General features: G+C 55.1%; 7 protein-coding genes across 7 annotated transcripts; 4 read left to right on the top strand and 3 right to left on the bottom strand.

The window, feature by feature from the left end:
• Positions 1–6: 6 nt before the first annotated feature.
• Positions 7–3,646, top strand: L969DRAFT_101606 (uncharacterized protein). Its single transcript, XM_014714525.1, has 7 exons — positions 7–176; positions 226–467; positions 515–675; positions 728–1,058; positions 1,105–3,107; positions 3,155–3,296; positions 3,346–3,646. The coding sequence occupies exons 1-7, from the start codon at positions 44–46 to the stop codon at positions 3,412–3,414; spliced, it is 3,081 nt and encodes a 1,026-aa protein (XP_014570011.1). The 5' UTR covers positions 7–43; the 3' UTR covers positions 3,415–3,646.
• On the bottom strand, positions 3,093–4,728 carry L969DRAFT_58427 (uncharacterized protein). The gene is made up of 7 exons (XM_014714524.1): positions 4,666–4,728; positions 4,330–4,618; positions 4,013–4,283; positions 3,812–3,926; positions 3,598–3,768; positions 3,346–3,548; positions 3,093–3,296 (listed from the first exon to the last, which is right to left on the bottom strand). The coding sequence occupies exons 1-6, from the start codon at positions 4,669–4,671 to the stop codon at positions 3,474–3,476; spliced, it is 927 nt and encodes a 308-aa protein (XP_014570010.1). The 5' UTR covers positions 4,672–4,728; the 3' UTR covers positions 3,093–3,296; positions 3,346–3,473.
• A 42-nt stretch (positions 4,729–4,770) lies between these two features.
• Positions 4,771–6,445, top strand: L969DRAFT_85170 (uncharacterized protein). The gene is made up of 2 exons (XM_014714523.1): positions 4,771–6,270; positions 6,323–6,445. Exons 1-2 carry the CDS (start codon positions 4,803–4,805, stop codon positions 6,388–6,390), a joined length of 1,536 nt encoding a protein of 511 aa, XP_014570009.1. The 5' UTR covers positions 4,771–4,802; the 3' UTR covers positions 6,391–6,445.
• L969DRAFT_70915 (uncharacterized protein) lies at positions 6,432–8,408 on the bottom strand (the record flags this gene model as incomplete). Its single annotated transcript, XM_014714522.1, has 5 exons — positions 8,324–8,408; positions 7,323–8,143; positions 7,141–7,252; positions 6,773–7,091; positions 6,432–6,724 (listed from the first exon to the last, which is right to left on the bottom strand). Exons 1-5 carry the CDS (start codon positions 8,381–8,383, stop codon positions 6,432–6,434), a joined length of 1,605 nt encoding a protein of 534 aa, XP_014570008.1. The 5' UTR covers positions 8,384–8,408.
• On the top strand, positions 8,232–9,231 carry L969DRAFT_303746 (uncharacterized protein). The gene is made up of 2 exons (XM_014714521.1): positions 8,232–8,829; positions 8,882–9,231. The coding sequence occupies exons 1-2, from the start codon at positions 8,475–8,477 to the stop codon at positions 9,085–9,087; spliced, it is 561 nt and encodes a 186-aa protein (XP_014570007.1). The 5' UTR covers positions 8,232–8,474; the 3' UTR covers positions 9,088–9,231.
• On the bottom strand, positions 8,930–12,617 carry L969DRAFT_85167 (uncharacterized protein). Its single transcript, XM_014714520.1, has 7 exons — positions 12,547–12,617; positions 12,411–12,488; positions 12,176–12,358; positions 12,006–12,125; positions 11,040–11,957; positions 9,401–10,989; positions 8,930–9,350 (listed from the first exon to the last, which is right to left on the bottom strand). Exons 1-7 carry the CDS (start codon positions 12,574–12,576, stop codon positions 9,137–9,139), a joined length of 3,132 nt encoding a protein of 1,043 aa, XP_014570006.1. The 5' UTR covers positions 12,577–12,617; the 3' UTR covers positions 8,930–9,136.
• Positions 12,606–14,944, top strand: L969DRAFT_101600 (uncharacterized protein). The gene is made up of 8 exons (XM_014714519.1): positions 12,606–12,750; positions 12,807–12,932; positions 12,982–13,064; positions 13,117–13,339; positions 13,389–13,432; positions 13,479–13,845; positions 13,896–14,743; positions 14,791–14,944. Exons 1-8 carry the CDS (start codon positions 12,709–12,711, stop codon positions 14,888–14,890), a joined length of 1,833 nt encoding a protein of 610 aa, XP_014570005.1. The 5' UTR covers positions 12,606–12,708; the 3' UTR covers positions 14,891–14,944.
• The last annotated feature ends 3 nt before the right edge of the window (positions 14,945–14,947 follow it).

Below are 14,947 nucleotides of genomic sequence, written 5' to 3'. Positions count from 1 at the left end.
GCGACAGAGCGAGACTTTCCTCTTCCTCGAGGGACGAGCAATCATGATCACTATCTTGCAAAAGCGACCATTCGAGGCAGTAGATGCCGAAGATGGCACAGCGAGCAGTGCGACAGGTGTACAGCAGACGAAGCGACATTTCATGCGCAAGACGGCAAAAGGACGTGTCATCAAAGGTGTGTCCCTGAAGCATTGCAGAAGGCAAAGCCAATGCGTGCGATGCAGTCATAAGAGAGCAGTATTTGCGCAACGATCTGCCATGTGGATCCTTGTGCTGCCGAGACTGCGGCAGCCTTTATGTACCCGATGATGTTCCTCGATTGAACATGACGGCCCAAGAGAGGGCAGGCAGACGGGCTCAAGACGATGTACAGGGCCCTGTACTCAGCTCACAGGGTCGTCCGCCGTTGCAGGGCAGTTCAGCGTCACATTACCTGGTCATTGATACCAATATTGCCTTACATCAGGCACGCTTGCCGTGGTTCTTTCTGATGTGCACTAACACCTGGGACAGATGGATTTGTTAGAGTCGTCACACTTTGGACAAGATATCATACTGCTACAGACCGTCATCGACGAGACGCGACATCGCTCTCTGCCGCTGTATAATCGACTGCGTGCACTCATTGCGGATGAAGATCGACGAGTCTATACCTTTTGGAACGAAGCGAGAAAGTAGGCAGACTTGCTACGTTCTGACTGATGGCGAGTGCTTACATCACGACAGTGACACGTATGCGCAAAAGGTGGATGGCGAAACGATCAATGATAGGAATGATCGTGCGATACGCCAAGCAGTCCGATGGTACTCGAGACATCTCGCTAAGCAGAGCCGCAAAGGCAAAAGTACGCCCGACATAGTACTTGTCAGCGATGATGCCGGCAACCGAGGCAAAGCACAAGCCGAAGGAATTACGGTGTACTCTACAAAAACATACGTCGACGCAATGCCAACGGAAGCCTCGACTTACCTCGTCGATCTGGTAGCGCGCGTCGGTCACGTCAGCGATCCTGAAGATCTCATAAGCTCCACGAAGCCCACCAGCTTCTTCTCAGAGGTCAGCCGGGAGAAATATCACCTCTCATGACTAATACGTGTTCTAGTATCTTCCTCTTGGCGAATTGCAGTCCGGTGTGGCGAGCGGCCGGTATCTGCAGGGCCACTTCAATCCAAATCCATACAATTATCTCGAGGGCTCGGTGATGGGCGGAGGTCTGCAGAAGCCAATATTGCTCGTGGGGCGGGAAGCAATGAACAGGAGTACTGCCGGTGATTTGGTCGTCGTTCAACTCTTGCCATCTACCCAATGGAAGCGTGCAGCCGATCAAGTCGTCGATCGTGATGCGGTCGCAAAGGACGATGACCCAGAAGAGACGACTGAAGAGCCAGATAGCACAGACGCAAAGGAGCAAAAGGAAACTGCGGTGTCAGATCAGGGCCAGGCGCAGCCGACAGGCCGAGTCGTCGGTATATTACGTCGAGCTTGGCGATCGTACGTCTGTCATCTAGATACGTCGACTCTCGCCCCCGCTGCGCTCGAATCGCTTGGCACACAGAGCGTCTTCGCTGTGCCTACCGATCGCAAAATACCACGGATTCGCATTCGGACGCGTCAGATCTCTGCACTCGTCGGTCAAAAGTTTCTTGTCTCGATCGATTCGTGGGAGGTCAGTTCACGCAGTCCGGAAGGTCATTTCATCCGAGCACTCGGCACAGTAGAGAACAAGGAAGCAGAAATTGAAAGCTTGCTGCTCGAGTGGGATGTGCCATATCGACCCTTTTCCGGCTCAGTGCTCAAATGCTTGCCTGCCGAGGGTGACACCTGGCATGTCCCGCCTAAGCAAGATGGTGGCCCAGCATGGCGCGGACGCGAAGATCTGCGCGAGCTTAACATTTGCAGCATCGATCCGCCTGGCTGTCAAGACATCGACGACGCCTTGCATGCTCGCATGCTGCCCAATGGCAATGTTGAAGCCGGCGTGCATATCGCAGATGTGTCGTACTTTGTCCATCCCGACAACCCAATGGACGCAGAAGCAGCCTCGCGTGGCACAACAGTTTATCTGGTCGACAAACGCATCGACATGCTTCCCGCTTTGCTGGGCACCAATCTCTGCTCATTGCGCCCTTACGTTGAGCGGCTGGCATTCTCAGTCATCTGGGAGCTCGACAGCAATGCCAACATCGTCAGTACTCGCTTCACGAAGTCTGTCATTGCGTCCAAAGCCGCATTCACATACGAAGCCGCGCAAAAGCATAAAGACGATCAAACGCAGACAGACGAACTTGCGCAAAATATCCGCTTGCTGAATAAACTTGCGATTGCTCTTCGAGGCAAGCGCATGGCAGCCGGTGCCCTGAATCTCGCTTCTCCAGAAGTCAAAATCCATATGGAGAGCCCAGAAAGCACAGGTCCGGTCGATGTAGAGCAGAAGCAATCTTACGAGACAAATAGCTTGGTTGAAGAGTTCATGCTTCTTGCCAATATCAGCGTTGCGGCCAGGATACAGCAGCAGTTCCCGCAGACTGCGGTCTTGCGTCGTCATTTGCCCCCACCGTCCGACAACTTCGATGTTTTGACGGATGTGTTGACAAAGCGCAAAGGTGTTACGCTCGATGTCTCAAGCTCAGGCCGACTCGCAAGCTCGCTTGACGAATGTGTCGATCCGAGCAACCCGGACTTCAACACCCTCGTGCGAATCATGGCGACGCGTTGCATGCTCAGTGCAGAGTACTTTTGTTCTGGTAGCGTGGCAGCTAATGCCTTTGGGCACTACGGTCTTGCCACACCGATCTACACCCATTTCACCTCGCCGATAAGACGATACGCTGATATTCTTGTACATCGACAGCTCTTTGCAGCCATATCATCGACACCGCTGCATTCGGCCATGCATTCGCGAGATCACGTCGACGGACTGATGAGCAATATCAACAAGCGTCACCGCAGCGGTCAACAAGCGGGGAGAGCTTCCGTTGAATTTTACGTTGCTCTTGCATTGCAAGGCAAGGAAGAGGCCAGCGTCGAAGCGGGTGCAGGCAAGATACGGGAGGATGCGTACGTCATCCGGGCCTTCAAGAACGGGGTGGCCGTGTTCGTCTCAAAGTGAGATTCTCACCTCTTGCTGGCGCATGCGCTGACATCACACAAAGGCTCGGCCTAGAAGGCTTGGTGACATTCAAGCGCGAAGTTAAATATGACCCGGACCGTTACGAGCTCTCGGTTCCGACCAACACTGGGGCTGTGACCATTGGTGTCTTTGACAAGGTCAAAGTTGAGATCACCGTCGAGAAGGTGTGTCCCCCTCCGACTTTACGGGGTATACTACTGACAAGCTTTGCAGGACAAGAACACGCGTCGTGGAAAGGTTCATATGGCACTTGTCTTTCCGGTCGACTCGCGCAAGATCTGAATGTCATGACGCTTCATTGCACAACATGAGACTTTGTGATTTGCAGTGCACAGGGACGATCATAGCTTGGCGCGAACAGCGCCCTTCTTTACTTCGACGACTGTGTTGATGAGAGTTCCAAGCCCATGTGAGCCCTGCAAAAACAACATCAGCCTACCACTGAGCGACGGACGAAGCGCCTACCGAAATGCGGATGTCGTCGCCATGACGGAGCCAAACCGGAGGCTTCTGCGTTGAGCCTTGTCCTGCCGGAGTGCCTGTTGCGATGATTGTGCCTGGCGAGAGCGTCGAGCCTTTTGAGAGCTCGACGATGGTCTCTGCAACAGTCCAGAGTTGCTTCGCCGTTGTGTCGTTCTGAGGCACGTCAGATCGATCGCAGGGCCGGCGATGCACTCACTTGGTACTCTTTGCCATTCAGTACTGCCTTCAGGGTTATCTTCTGAGGATCTTCTACAAGCTTGGAAGAGACGATGACGGGCCCGAAAGGCAACCAACCTAGAATCGGCGTTAGGCTGTCTCGGTTTGGCGCAGAAGGGCGGACTGACCATCACTGCGCAGTACATCAGCGTCTGGCTTGTATGAGATAAGCTTTGCTTACAGACTCTTGCCCATACCCCATTGCGAAGCGGCTGCCATGAGCTTGCGAGCGCTGACGTCGTTACAGAGCGTATAGCCTGCAACATAATCAAGCGCATTGGCGGGCTCGACGTCTTTGGCTGTACGACCGACGACGATGACAAGTTCTGCTTCGTAGTCTGCCTGATCATCGCTGGCATGCGCAGGCACAACGATAGTCGATTCTGGATGAGATAGACTACTCGCCGGCTTGAGGAACAAGATGGGCACAGATCCCTTCTTGGCGGCCGGTCCTGAGCGCTTCCATCAGTGATGATTTTAATACTTCGTCATGCTCACCTTGGTAATTTGCCCCGAGGCAGCGAGGTGCGCCGACGAGCTCGGCAGGCAGCGGCGAGAGCAAAGTGCGGACAGAGAGCAATGACTTTGTTACGATGCAGCTTTCGCTGCCGAATGGATCGCCAACGATGAGATGTGCTTGTACGGGAGCTGCGCCCGACACTTTGGATGCGTGATAGCGCAGACCGATGTCGTCATCTCGCTCGGATACCCCGGATGGTGGCACGGGCTGACCGTAGACCGGCACGCTTGATTCTGCAGTCGTGAAGCGAATGAGGCGTGTCCACGTCTGTTCGTACATCTTAGCTCGAGGCAGACGTTCCTCTGGCAGCGTACCGTCATGGCGTAGATGGGTGCGGAGTGGACTCGAGGTGGGACACTTGCGCTGAGCGGCAAAAGAACACGAGGAGGACGCGACGAGCCAAATGTCTAGCCAAATCGGAAGCAAACCGCGCGCCAGTTGGCCACAAACCATGCCGTCGTTAGGCCGCACGCGATGGCTGATACTTATCGGCTTGCCATTGACACTATTCGTATGTCTGCTGGTCAGTCAGAACGCATCGGACTCGGACAGAGGGATCGTCGCGGCAGGAGGGAGAGCGACCTCGAAGCTCAAAGGACTGGGCCTGCACATCGGCTCTACCGCGATGCGGTACACGAATGGCCCCGCGAGATGGCTCCGGATGGGCTTGACAGGCGAAGCGGCCAAGGAAAGCGAGCTTGTCGATGACATCCAAATTGCACCTTCACACATATCGGCCGATCATGCGAGCCAGATCTCACTTGCCTATCGCAATAAGCTCAAAGAGATCAGGCCGGCCTTGCCTCACTCCAAAACACTCGGGTTCAGCCGTATTTATGTCATCTCACTTGCATCACGGACCGACCGACGCGCGCGAATGAAGAGGATAGCGCATGCGCTCGGCATCGAGCTGACCTTTATCGACGCGGCACCGAAAGATTCCGATCTTATCAAATGGATAGCAGAGCGCGTCGTCAAGGTCAGGAGCGAGAAGCGACGGCTCATTGCTCGAGCGCGTTCGGTGGACGAAGCCGAGCTCGGCGGCTCGACAGTCGGCAGCGTCTGGCTGGCCCCCTCCGTACCCTGGAAGATCAACCCGGCGCTGGAACAGCCTAGTGAGGAGACAGACTGGGAAGGAACAGACAAAGTCATCTGGCCCTCGCTCAAGAAGGATCATTACGAGGGCATGGACTGGGTCGAATACCTCAATACTCGCCCCGATCCCTACCTGACACTCAAGCCAGACGATCCTGACCTCAATGTCACGAGCGCACTATGGGACTACCTCGACTCGTACGCAGCTCGACAAGTCAACGACGCCGTCATCGCCACCTGGCACTCGCAAACGCGCGCCTTGCACAAGATGAAAGAGAATGGCGATACGACCGCGCTCGTGCTGGAAGACGACGTCGATTTCGAATGGGATATCGAGAATATGTGGAACACGATCAAGACCTTCTTGCCGACCGAGGAAAAGCCCCGCGAGGGCAGCGAACCTTGGGAGATGGTCTTCCTCGGTCACTGTTGGGGAGCAGAAACCTCAAGAGGCGCATATTTCCATCCTCACCTATATCGGTCCTATGCGCCCAGATGCTTGCATGGCTGGACCGTCTCCATCGCGGGCAGAGACAGACTTCTGCGACAGATGTCAGACCCCTGGCTGGCCTACCAGCTTCCTGTCGATACTGCCGTTTCGACCTTTATTCGCGCTGGCGCATTGGAAGCTTACAGTATAGAACCACCCATCATCATCCAGAGCAAAGATACGCCGAGTGACATACAACCAGGCCTGGGCAGTCCTTGGAGCGGCCTCCTGCAAGACTCAACAATAGAGCGAATCTGGCGACACGATGGCCTCATCGTACCGCGGCACAACGAATCTGTTATGCAGCGTGACCCTGCCACGCGTCTCAGAGTACGTCTGTCACGTCTGTTCGACATTTGTTGTGCTGACAGCGAGAAAACAGGTAAGTCTGACGCGACGAGCGATCATGCAAAGATGGGCACTGGGCCCTCAAGCGGACAGCAAGGAAGGCTAGCGCACACATTCACGACAGGCTGTAATGCATATGGTCTAGCACTACTCTTCCGTGTTCTGAACTTCCGGCTTGCCTGTTGCGTTCTCCTCGTCTATCGCTTTCTCTCCCTCGTTGCTCTCTTCCTTGTTGGCATCCTCCTTGCTCTCACCTTCGGGATACTCCCGGCCGAAGCAGACGAGGACGATAAGGTAGATCGAGACGACGGCGACGAGGATGGCCTGTGCCTTGCCATAGTCTGGCCGGCCTTCGGGCGTCATGAGACCTTCGCCTGCCCGGGCCTCGATTTGAGCACTCGATGCGGAGATGGCATTACCGAGCTGATAAGCCACGCCTGCTCGTTTCGTATCTGAGCTTCGTCTATGATCGCGAGCAGGGCACTTACCCGGAAATGTCGCACGAACAGCAACTGGCGACAGCTCGAGCAGATAGGCGGGTACGACGGAGAAGGCGCCTTGGATGCCAATCTGCAAGCAAAATGCGCCCAGAGCCAACGCGCTGAAGCTGCTCGGCAGGATCCAGAGCGGTATGAAGCATGCTGCCCAGATGCAGCACACGATGATGGTAAGGCGACGGCCGAGGTGCTGAGACAAGCCGCCAGCCAGCGAACCGACAAGGGCGCCCAGATTTCCAATGATGGTGGACTTCGTCGCCAGGCTTGCGCTCAGACCCTTTGTCTGCTGGATGAAGCTCGGATACAAGTCCTGACTGATCGAGTGAGTTATACCTCATATTGGTCCACAGGAAACCCACCTGAGATCCGTGCGAGTAGAAATTGAAGCCAGCCATGAGAGCGACGGCATAAAGAAAACGTCGCCAATGGCGTCTTGCTGCAATCTTGACATCGTGCAGGAATCGATGTGCGCTTGGTCTTTGCAGGCTCGGGTATTGCCGCCCGCAAGGCAGCCGCAAAAGTGGTGATGCCGCATGCGAACCAGAAGCTAGCCTGCCAGTAGCCATGTGTATGACTGTCTACGTATGCAAGTTTGAAGATCGAGGCAACCAAGAACCCGGTCGAATAGCCTTGCTGGAGCACGCCGCCCAAGAGGCCACGGGTCTCAATGGGTAAGCGTTCGAGGCTGGCAATGGTCATGCCGCTGACGCCGCCCATGGCGATGCCGAAGCACGATCGGACGACGAGAAACTGCTCAAAGGTGGTGACGAAGCCCGTAGCGAGCGAAAAGGCAGCACAGAGCAGCAAATCGACAACGAGGGGCCATTTGCGACCGTACTTATCGGCAGCGATGCCAAAGATGATAGCGCCAAGTGTTCTGAATAAGAGAGTGAGGGTGATGGAGGTCGTAATGTCACCAATCGAGATGTCTGGTTGTTTTGTTGCGAAGAAGTTGCGCAGGAGCGTGACGTTGAGCGCGACGGAGAAGAAGTCGACGGAATCTGACATCCAGGCTATAAAGATGGCAAAGAAGTACAGCCATTGCATGCCCGTGAGCTTACGCAGCAATGCCGGGGTAGTCGGTTCATCAAGTCGAGCTTGAGACTTTGGTATGCGAGGCAGGTTGTGATAGACTCGCTTCATCACGCCATCACGTCGAGACGGGGGCAAGTCAACGTGACGCGACTGAACGGCTTCGGCAGACATCGTGCTGCCACTGCGATATACTGGTTCGTAGGGCCGACGACGACGATAGCCTACAAGTGGGCCTGACAGCCAGTCGTATAGGTCGAGAAACGCCTGGCGTGCCTTTGCGCTCGGTCGAATGTTGTGCCGATGCACAGACCTTGATGAGCTAGCGTGCTACGCGGGCAGTCAGCATTGATCGAGAATGAGGCTGAGGAGGACGAGAATCAGACTGTTCGAGGCCAGAGAGGGGAAAGCAGCGACGTCGATAGTGGGCCTCGATGCATCCGCGCGACTGAGCCAACGCCGAGGGCTGAAAGAGAGTTGGCTGCTCGAGCCGAGGTGGGCTCGACTTACCGGTCGTAGGAGGACTGCGTCGTCGGCTTCCTCTGCGTAGCCATCATCCTCTTGAGGCATCTACCGAGGGGTTCCGATCAGCTGCTTGCGGTCAGGAGCCAATCGCCTTGCCCTTCGTTGTCGCGACGACGACGAAAACGGAAGAACGGCAATGATGCAAGCCTGTTTATGTATGAGCGTACGCAGGTTCAGCTCGAGCGCAAGGCAGACTGCCAAATCGATGACGCAACAAGGCTGGCTCACGAGCGATGACATTCGCTATCGTAACGGGCTACTCAAGACACTGCCCCGTCAGAATCGACTACAACTCTTGAAGAAGTACCCGCACGGCGACCCAAACGTACAAGCCCGTCAGCTCGTCGAGAGACAAGATGCAGCAGTAGTAGAAGCAAGGTTGGCGGCTTTGCAAGCCAGACTCGAAGCGGAAAAGAGCAAAGGGCGTGCGAGTCCCTATGCTGTCCCTCAAGTCGGTCCATCCGGCAATCTGCCCGTCTACGGTGACTCAAGTGAGCGCATGTCTGCTTGACCGAGTCTCTACTGCTGAGCCAAAATTTGCAGAGAATGGCGCACGCATGACGGTCATACGCAAGATCGAGGGAGACTTGACAGCGCTACAGCTGGATCTCGTCAATCACTTTGCTCAAGAGGACATCAAGTTCGAATCAAGAGTGGTCCAGCACTTCTCCAGGATAGAGATCAAGTCGCCCCTGCCGCTCACGGCGCATGTCAAAGCCTTTCTCGCTTCCAAGCGCGCAATACTGTGATGAACCCCAGATTGCAATGTCATACGATGTTGCATGCGCGCGTGTGGTGCTACTGCATCGGTGGCGTCATCTCCTTGCTGATCTTGGGGAGATCCATGATGCCCTTCGAAAAGGCCTGGCTGATCGTCGCAAAGCCATCCTCGCTCTCTTCGATTTCACTGAGAAAGAGCTCGGGGTAGCGTTCATTGCTGCGCTGGATATCTTGCAACAGGCCGTGCTGTCGAGCGCAATTCGGACACGACGTCTCGTTATCCGGTAAGCACCTGCACTCGACAATGTCAGTCAATCCTAAAGAGACCTTTGCAGTGCGCACCTCTGGTGGTAAGAGTGGCGACACATATAGTGCACGCTCGGTAGCTCGAGCTGACTACCACACGCTGAGCATCGGGTCACCTGGAAGATGCGCGGCGCATTGAGGTCGGAAAGCTCTTCGAGATCCTTGAGCTTCTTTGCCGTCTCTGTCCGATATGAAGCAATGAGGGCCTTATCTGCTTCGATTTCCGCTCGCTCCTCGAGCATATGCTTGCGCAGATATTCTTTGACTGCGCCGATACTCGCATGCTCAGTCTGAGACAGGCAGTCGATGACCGAGATAGGCGCCATAATCTTGTTTTCCTCGATGTAAGTCAGCAACCGAGCGAGATCTTGCTGGTGCCGCGTCAAGATCTGAGCGTCCGAGACGAGGAATCGCAAGACTATCGGATACAGCTCTGGTCGTCCTTCGCCATACTTGTCTAAGGCTTGCACGACGTGACGTGCAGAGTCGGTAGCTAGGCTAGAGGAAGAAGGCGCCGAGCGCGCCCTGTCGATATGGAAGCGTAGGATATCTTCAAACATGCCCAGCTTTTCGTAGAGTAGCATGAGGCCAGGTACGAACTGTCGAACTGTACAGACAATCAGCGCTTGATTGATCGTATACGGTATATCGACAGATCGCAGCACTTTCATCGCCCTGTCTTCGTACTCGCGCGCCTGAGATCGAGCAGCCTTGCTCGGCGTGCCCTCGCTCTTCAGACCCTTCAGGGTCAGGTAGAGCTCGAGCAGCGTATTCCATATCGCTTGCTGTTCTGCTCGCTCGAGCATCGTTGTCTCCCGTGAGGTGTCCGTCGCGTCGTCTAGAGTTTGCTGCCAACGTTGCGCGGCAATGGCTTCCAGAAAAGTCACAAACTCTTCGGGATGATCAATGAAGAAGGCAAAGAACTGGCGAGGGGACGGGAGATCGATTGATTTCGGAAGAACCGGACTGGATTCGCGTACTGTCCGATTCGTCGCCGTTCGTTCCGGTTTTCGAGCACGCTCGGGCGCCAACCGGGGCGAATCTAGCGCATCTGTCGACTTGGCTACGCTTGCTGGCTTGCCGCCGAGTGACAGGTAAGACATGTACGAGGGTCCTGCTTCGTTTGCAGCAACAGGACTCATCACTTGCTGGGCCTCCTCACTAGGTTGCTCGAATGTGCCACAGCAAAGATCGATAAGAATGCGAGTCGTCTCGGTGGGCGCGTTGGCAAGCAAAGCAGGTCCGTATTGCCTGAGCGCAGGCTCTGCACCGGCCACACCAAGCGAACGGATGTAATGCACAGCATCTGTCCAATCGTGACGATCTTCGATCTGTATTCGGAGGTATTCCTCATGCTCTTGGTATCTTTTCGCCAAGTAGAGTGCATGTTCGTGGTAGCCGGCTTGTCGACAGACGCGGATAGCTGTTTCGAGATCGAAATGTAGCTCTCCAGTATTGCTGTGTCCAGGTCCATCGGCTTTGAGGAACGCGTCTAGTCGTTCGACGTCTTTCAGTTTGGTGTAACAATTGATTAGAAGCGTAGTGACGTCTGAACCGGCGAGCTGTTGGGCGTGTAGCTCCTGCAAGTAAAGTGAAAGGGTATATATGCGCTGCGCATCGAGGAACTGTATTACGAGTATCAGCACGGCGGCAAACGGGAGACAAGGAAACTTGCCTTGCGAATGACATAGCTCGGTTGCAAATGACCAATTGTTTGAATGAACTGATGCATAGCTCCATCAAAATCGCCCTTTGAATACAAGTAGTCGCCATATCGCTTGTGTATGATCGAGGATTCCGCTATGCTTGCGTTCTTTGACTTTGCCATGCCGAGTGCGAGCAGGTACAGGTTCTTGCTGTACAGCGCGTTGAGCTTGTGATCCATTGAGCGTTCTTCAAGCCGTATCAGCCGACCGTCCAGTAGGACGAGAAAGATGTCGCCCCATTCCGAGACGACCTGAGTGATAGTCGACTCGATCGTATCGCTGAACGCAACGAGCTTGTTTTCCGGATCAAAGAGTGTTATCCTCGAGACGTCGGCTAGAACCTTTCCGTTTCGGTTATTGACGTATCTACGCACTGTGGGTGATGCAGAAGCTGCACTAGGCGATTGGGGAGGTGAGACAATGACGATGTACGAGCCATGAGATGCTATCAGGGTTTTGGGACCTTCGTACGCAAAGCATGCGCCTCTTCCTTCGCTTCCGTACACGTACAGAGCCTCACTGCGGGCCAGTACCATATCGCCGTTGGGCATCGACGCCACACATCGCAAAGGTGCGCCCAGCTCATCTGTGATCGTAGGCGCATTGCCACTCGCTTTGCCTGTCAACGTATACGACCAGACCTTGCTGGTCGTCACGATCCATAGAGCTTGCTGTTGCGCTGCCGATGTCCAGAATTCGAGGCCTGTGATGGGCTCAGACGAGAAAGACGGCACTGCCTTGGGTTTGGCGAGCGTGACGGTCGCAGCATTGTCTGATGCAGCGTGGCTGGACAGGGCCTGATCAACATTACGCCAGAAGAGCACGGATCCATCTGCAAAACCAGCGGCAATGTGTGAAAGGGATGACGTGAGGCTGAGTACGGTCGCCTGCGAGATGGTCAGTGATCTTCAGGAGCGTGCAGGAAGCGCGCCTACAGGATGGGGTCGCTGTCCCTGCTGTACACGAGCCTGACCGAGCAGACGAGGATTGCCAGAGGTTTTTTCGAGATGTCTGATGTCCCAGACCTTGAGGACGAGTGTCTGACTGGCATCCTCCTGCAAAGCTATCATGAGCCTGAGCATGTCTGCGAGCTTCAGAGACGTACGCCCAAGCTGACTATGATACCCTTGACGCCGCTGACTTTGACGAGGAGCGCTCTGCCGCCATCATAGGCTACCCAAGCCTGTAGCTCCTCAAAGTCGGGCGACAGGCAGTGCAGTGAGCCCTGATGATCCGCGAGAACGACGGTGCTCTGTCCGGATGCAACTGCTGCAATCCTTCCTGCGTCCTGAAGCCAAGACTTGAGTACCGTTCCTTTCGCGTTGACATTTCGAGCGTACCCTAAAGGCTTCCGGGGTCTGCGCAAGGTCTTGAGCGTCCTTGACGGGCGTAGCGTCGAAGAAAGCGAAGTGCCGCCACTGTCGACGGTTCGGGGTCAGACTAGTGGCTCTAGATAGATATGAGACTGAAACTCACTGCTGGCGCAGGCGGGGCACTGCCTGACATGCAGCTATGTCATCAGCTCGAGCAGAAGCGTTGACTTTGCTGTCGGTCGGATGACGCGACTGTCTCGACTGCACGTCCACCCGGCTGCCGGCTTGGCTTCATCTGTCCCTTTCCTACCTCTCCTTTGGCGGTATGACGGAAGTAGCCGTCGAACAGACTCTCGTGCATATTCAGGTGCGTCCTCGCAAAGACGAAGACACTCGCAACGCCGACCACAGGTCAAATGACAGGCGACTCTTTTGCGTACTGACATCAAAGATCTTAAGCCAGTCAAGGATGCCATGGGTAGACGGTTTCTGCCTTGGCTCACAAGAGCTGTCTGCGTGGGTCAGCTTTCGCTCCGCTTACAGCGCAAAGTGAGTAAGGGTCCATCTTGCATACGACCTTCTCAAAGGCTTCAGCCAGATCTTGAGCGCTATCTCGAGCGACTTGCTGTCCAAGTCGGACTCGAACAAAGCTCTCATGCAGTCGCATCCTTCCTGTGGACCGTCAGTCACGCGTCAGGACCAGTGAGTCTGGCTGGCTGACGGCAACACTCAGGACGCGACTAGGAAGGTATCTCGCAGAGACGCAGGACTTTCTATCTGCGAGTGCCATGCTCGAGATCATGTTCCGTGTGCAGCCCAGAGCGAATCAAAGAAAGTCAAGAGCAGACTTTCTCAGAGCGATCTTTGCCGAGTTCAAGTCACCTCGCTGGACGCTTCGCGCAGCTACAAAGATCAGAGACGCATTTGCCAAGCTAACAGTCGAAGTGTTTGATGAGGTTTGCTAGTCTTGCAGTCATCGAACGAGCACGAGCTAAGTGCAGACAGCGCGCACCGACCTTACTGCGGGACTGGTGGTGCTCGCCTCAAGGGTGAGGGCCTCGGGATGCTGAAGACATTGGCTGATCAGCCGGTCAGAGCTGTCGTGCAGCCTATCGAGACCATCTCGTGCGACGAGACGACATGGGTGCTCGCTGAGAATCGAATGCTGCACCTGAACAGATTCAGCTTGACTGCGTTTGTCGAGGCAGGCGTTCAAGTTCACCATGTCAGTCGCCTGAACGTATTGCAGGTCGACGGTGATGCCGTACTCTTGGAAGCCATGTTTCCAGCTACATATCATCTCAAAGGCATGCGCGCTATTACGGTGACTCCTGCGCGTCTTTGGCTTGGCGAGCGTCAAATCGAGCCCTGCTCTTTCGATGTTCATTGCAAGGATGGACAACAGCTTGCAGACTGGCTCACAACATTCGAGGAGATCGCTTGCTCCGAAGAACCTGATCGAGTGAGCTATCAGCTCGCTTGCATGTTCTGATGAGCTGATTTGTCCCGCAGCTCGTCCTCGAGCTCCAGGAACGACGGACCGATCAGATCACGGCTCACTCTCACATGCTTCCTCTTGATGGTTTTGTCAAAGCTTCGCAATCCGTTTTGGCCATCGAGCAAGTCCTTCCCAGTAGCGTGAATCGCAACGAGCGCATGCAAGCGATCCAAGAAGCCATGAGATCCAGCCCGGATTCGTCCGAGCACCCGGCCACAATGCAGGAACCTAGCGATTTGCCTATCTGGCACGCTGCACTCACATCTGATCGCACACTCGTCAACTCTGATCATATCTTTGACAAACGTAAAGGTCCTCCCAATGAACCGCGCACTGCTTCCCCTCGCTCCAGCAAGCCATTTACGGATCCGAAGCTTTCCACGAGGTCCCCGGCGCAGCCGTCTAATCCGAAGAAACGTCCTGCGGCATCACCACTACTCAGCCTTCAAGTCAAGCGCGACAAAGCACTTTCCGAGGAAGAAGACGCCGGCGTTACGGCCCCTTTCGTTGCTGAATTCATGACGGCTCGCCAATGCGAGCAAACCGATCTTCCCTCTTGCGTACCGGCCAACTTGTACGCCTCACCGCTTCTGCGTACTCCCGTCCATCAAGTGCACGACCTCGTTCAGTCCAATGTTGCCCGTCCTCGCAGGATTGCCGATATCGCGCCAGCCAAGGTTCCACAGATCGGCGGACATCATAGACGCAAGCGAAACCAGCGCGAGCTATTCGAGCTTTTGGAGCAACTAGTTCGTGCACGCGCGGCAGAGCGGACTGCTCGCCGCAAGTCCGAGCTCGATGCTAGCTGCGTACAGTTGTCGCGCCACGCCCGCAGAGTGCTGCACGCCAAAGTCGACATCTTGTATGTCATTACCTAATTAGCTTGTGCTAGCTCATGCGTCACAGCAGCTATGATGACATGAAGGGCATCTCAAACTCGCGGGTGGATTTCTCGAACCATCTGGCTGCACTGTCAAAGCAGCTTTCGGCAACAAGCAAGGCCTTGTAGAGAGTGAAAATGCGCGTGATTCAATGCAACAATGCGATACAACAAGTTCCTGCTACT

This window comes from Mixia osmundae, assembly GCF_000708205.1.
Source record: "Mixia osmundae IAM 14324 unplaced genomic scaffold scaffold_2, whole genome shotgun sequence".
NCBI lineage: Eukaryota > Fungi > Basidiomycota > Mixiomycetes > Mixiales > Mixiaceae > Mixia > Mixia osmundae.
This window is presented reverse-complemented; position numbering and strand designations above follow the sequence as displayed.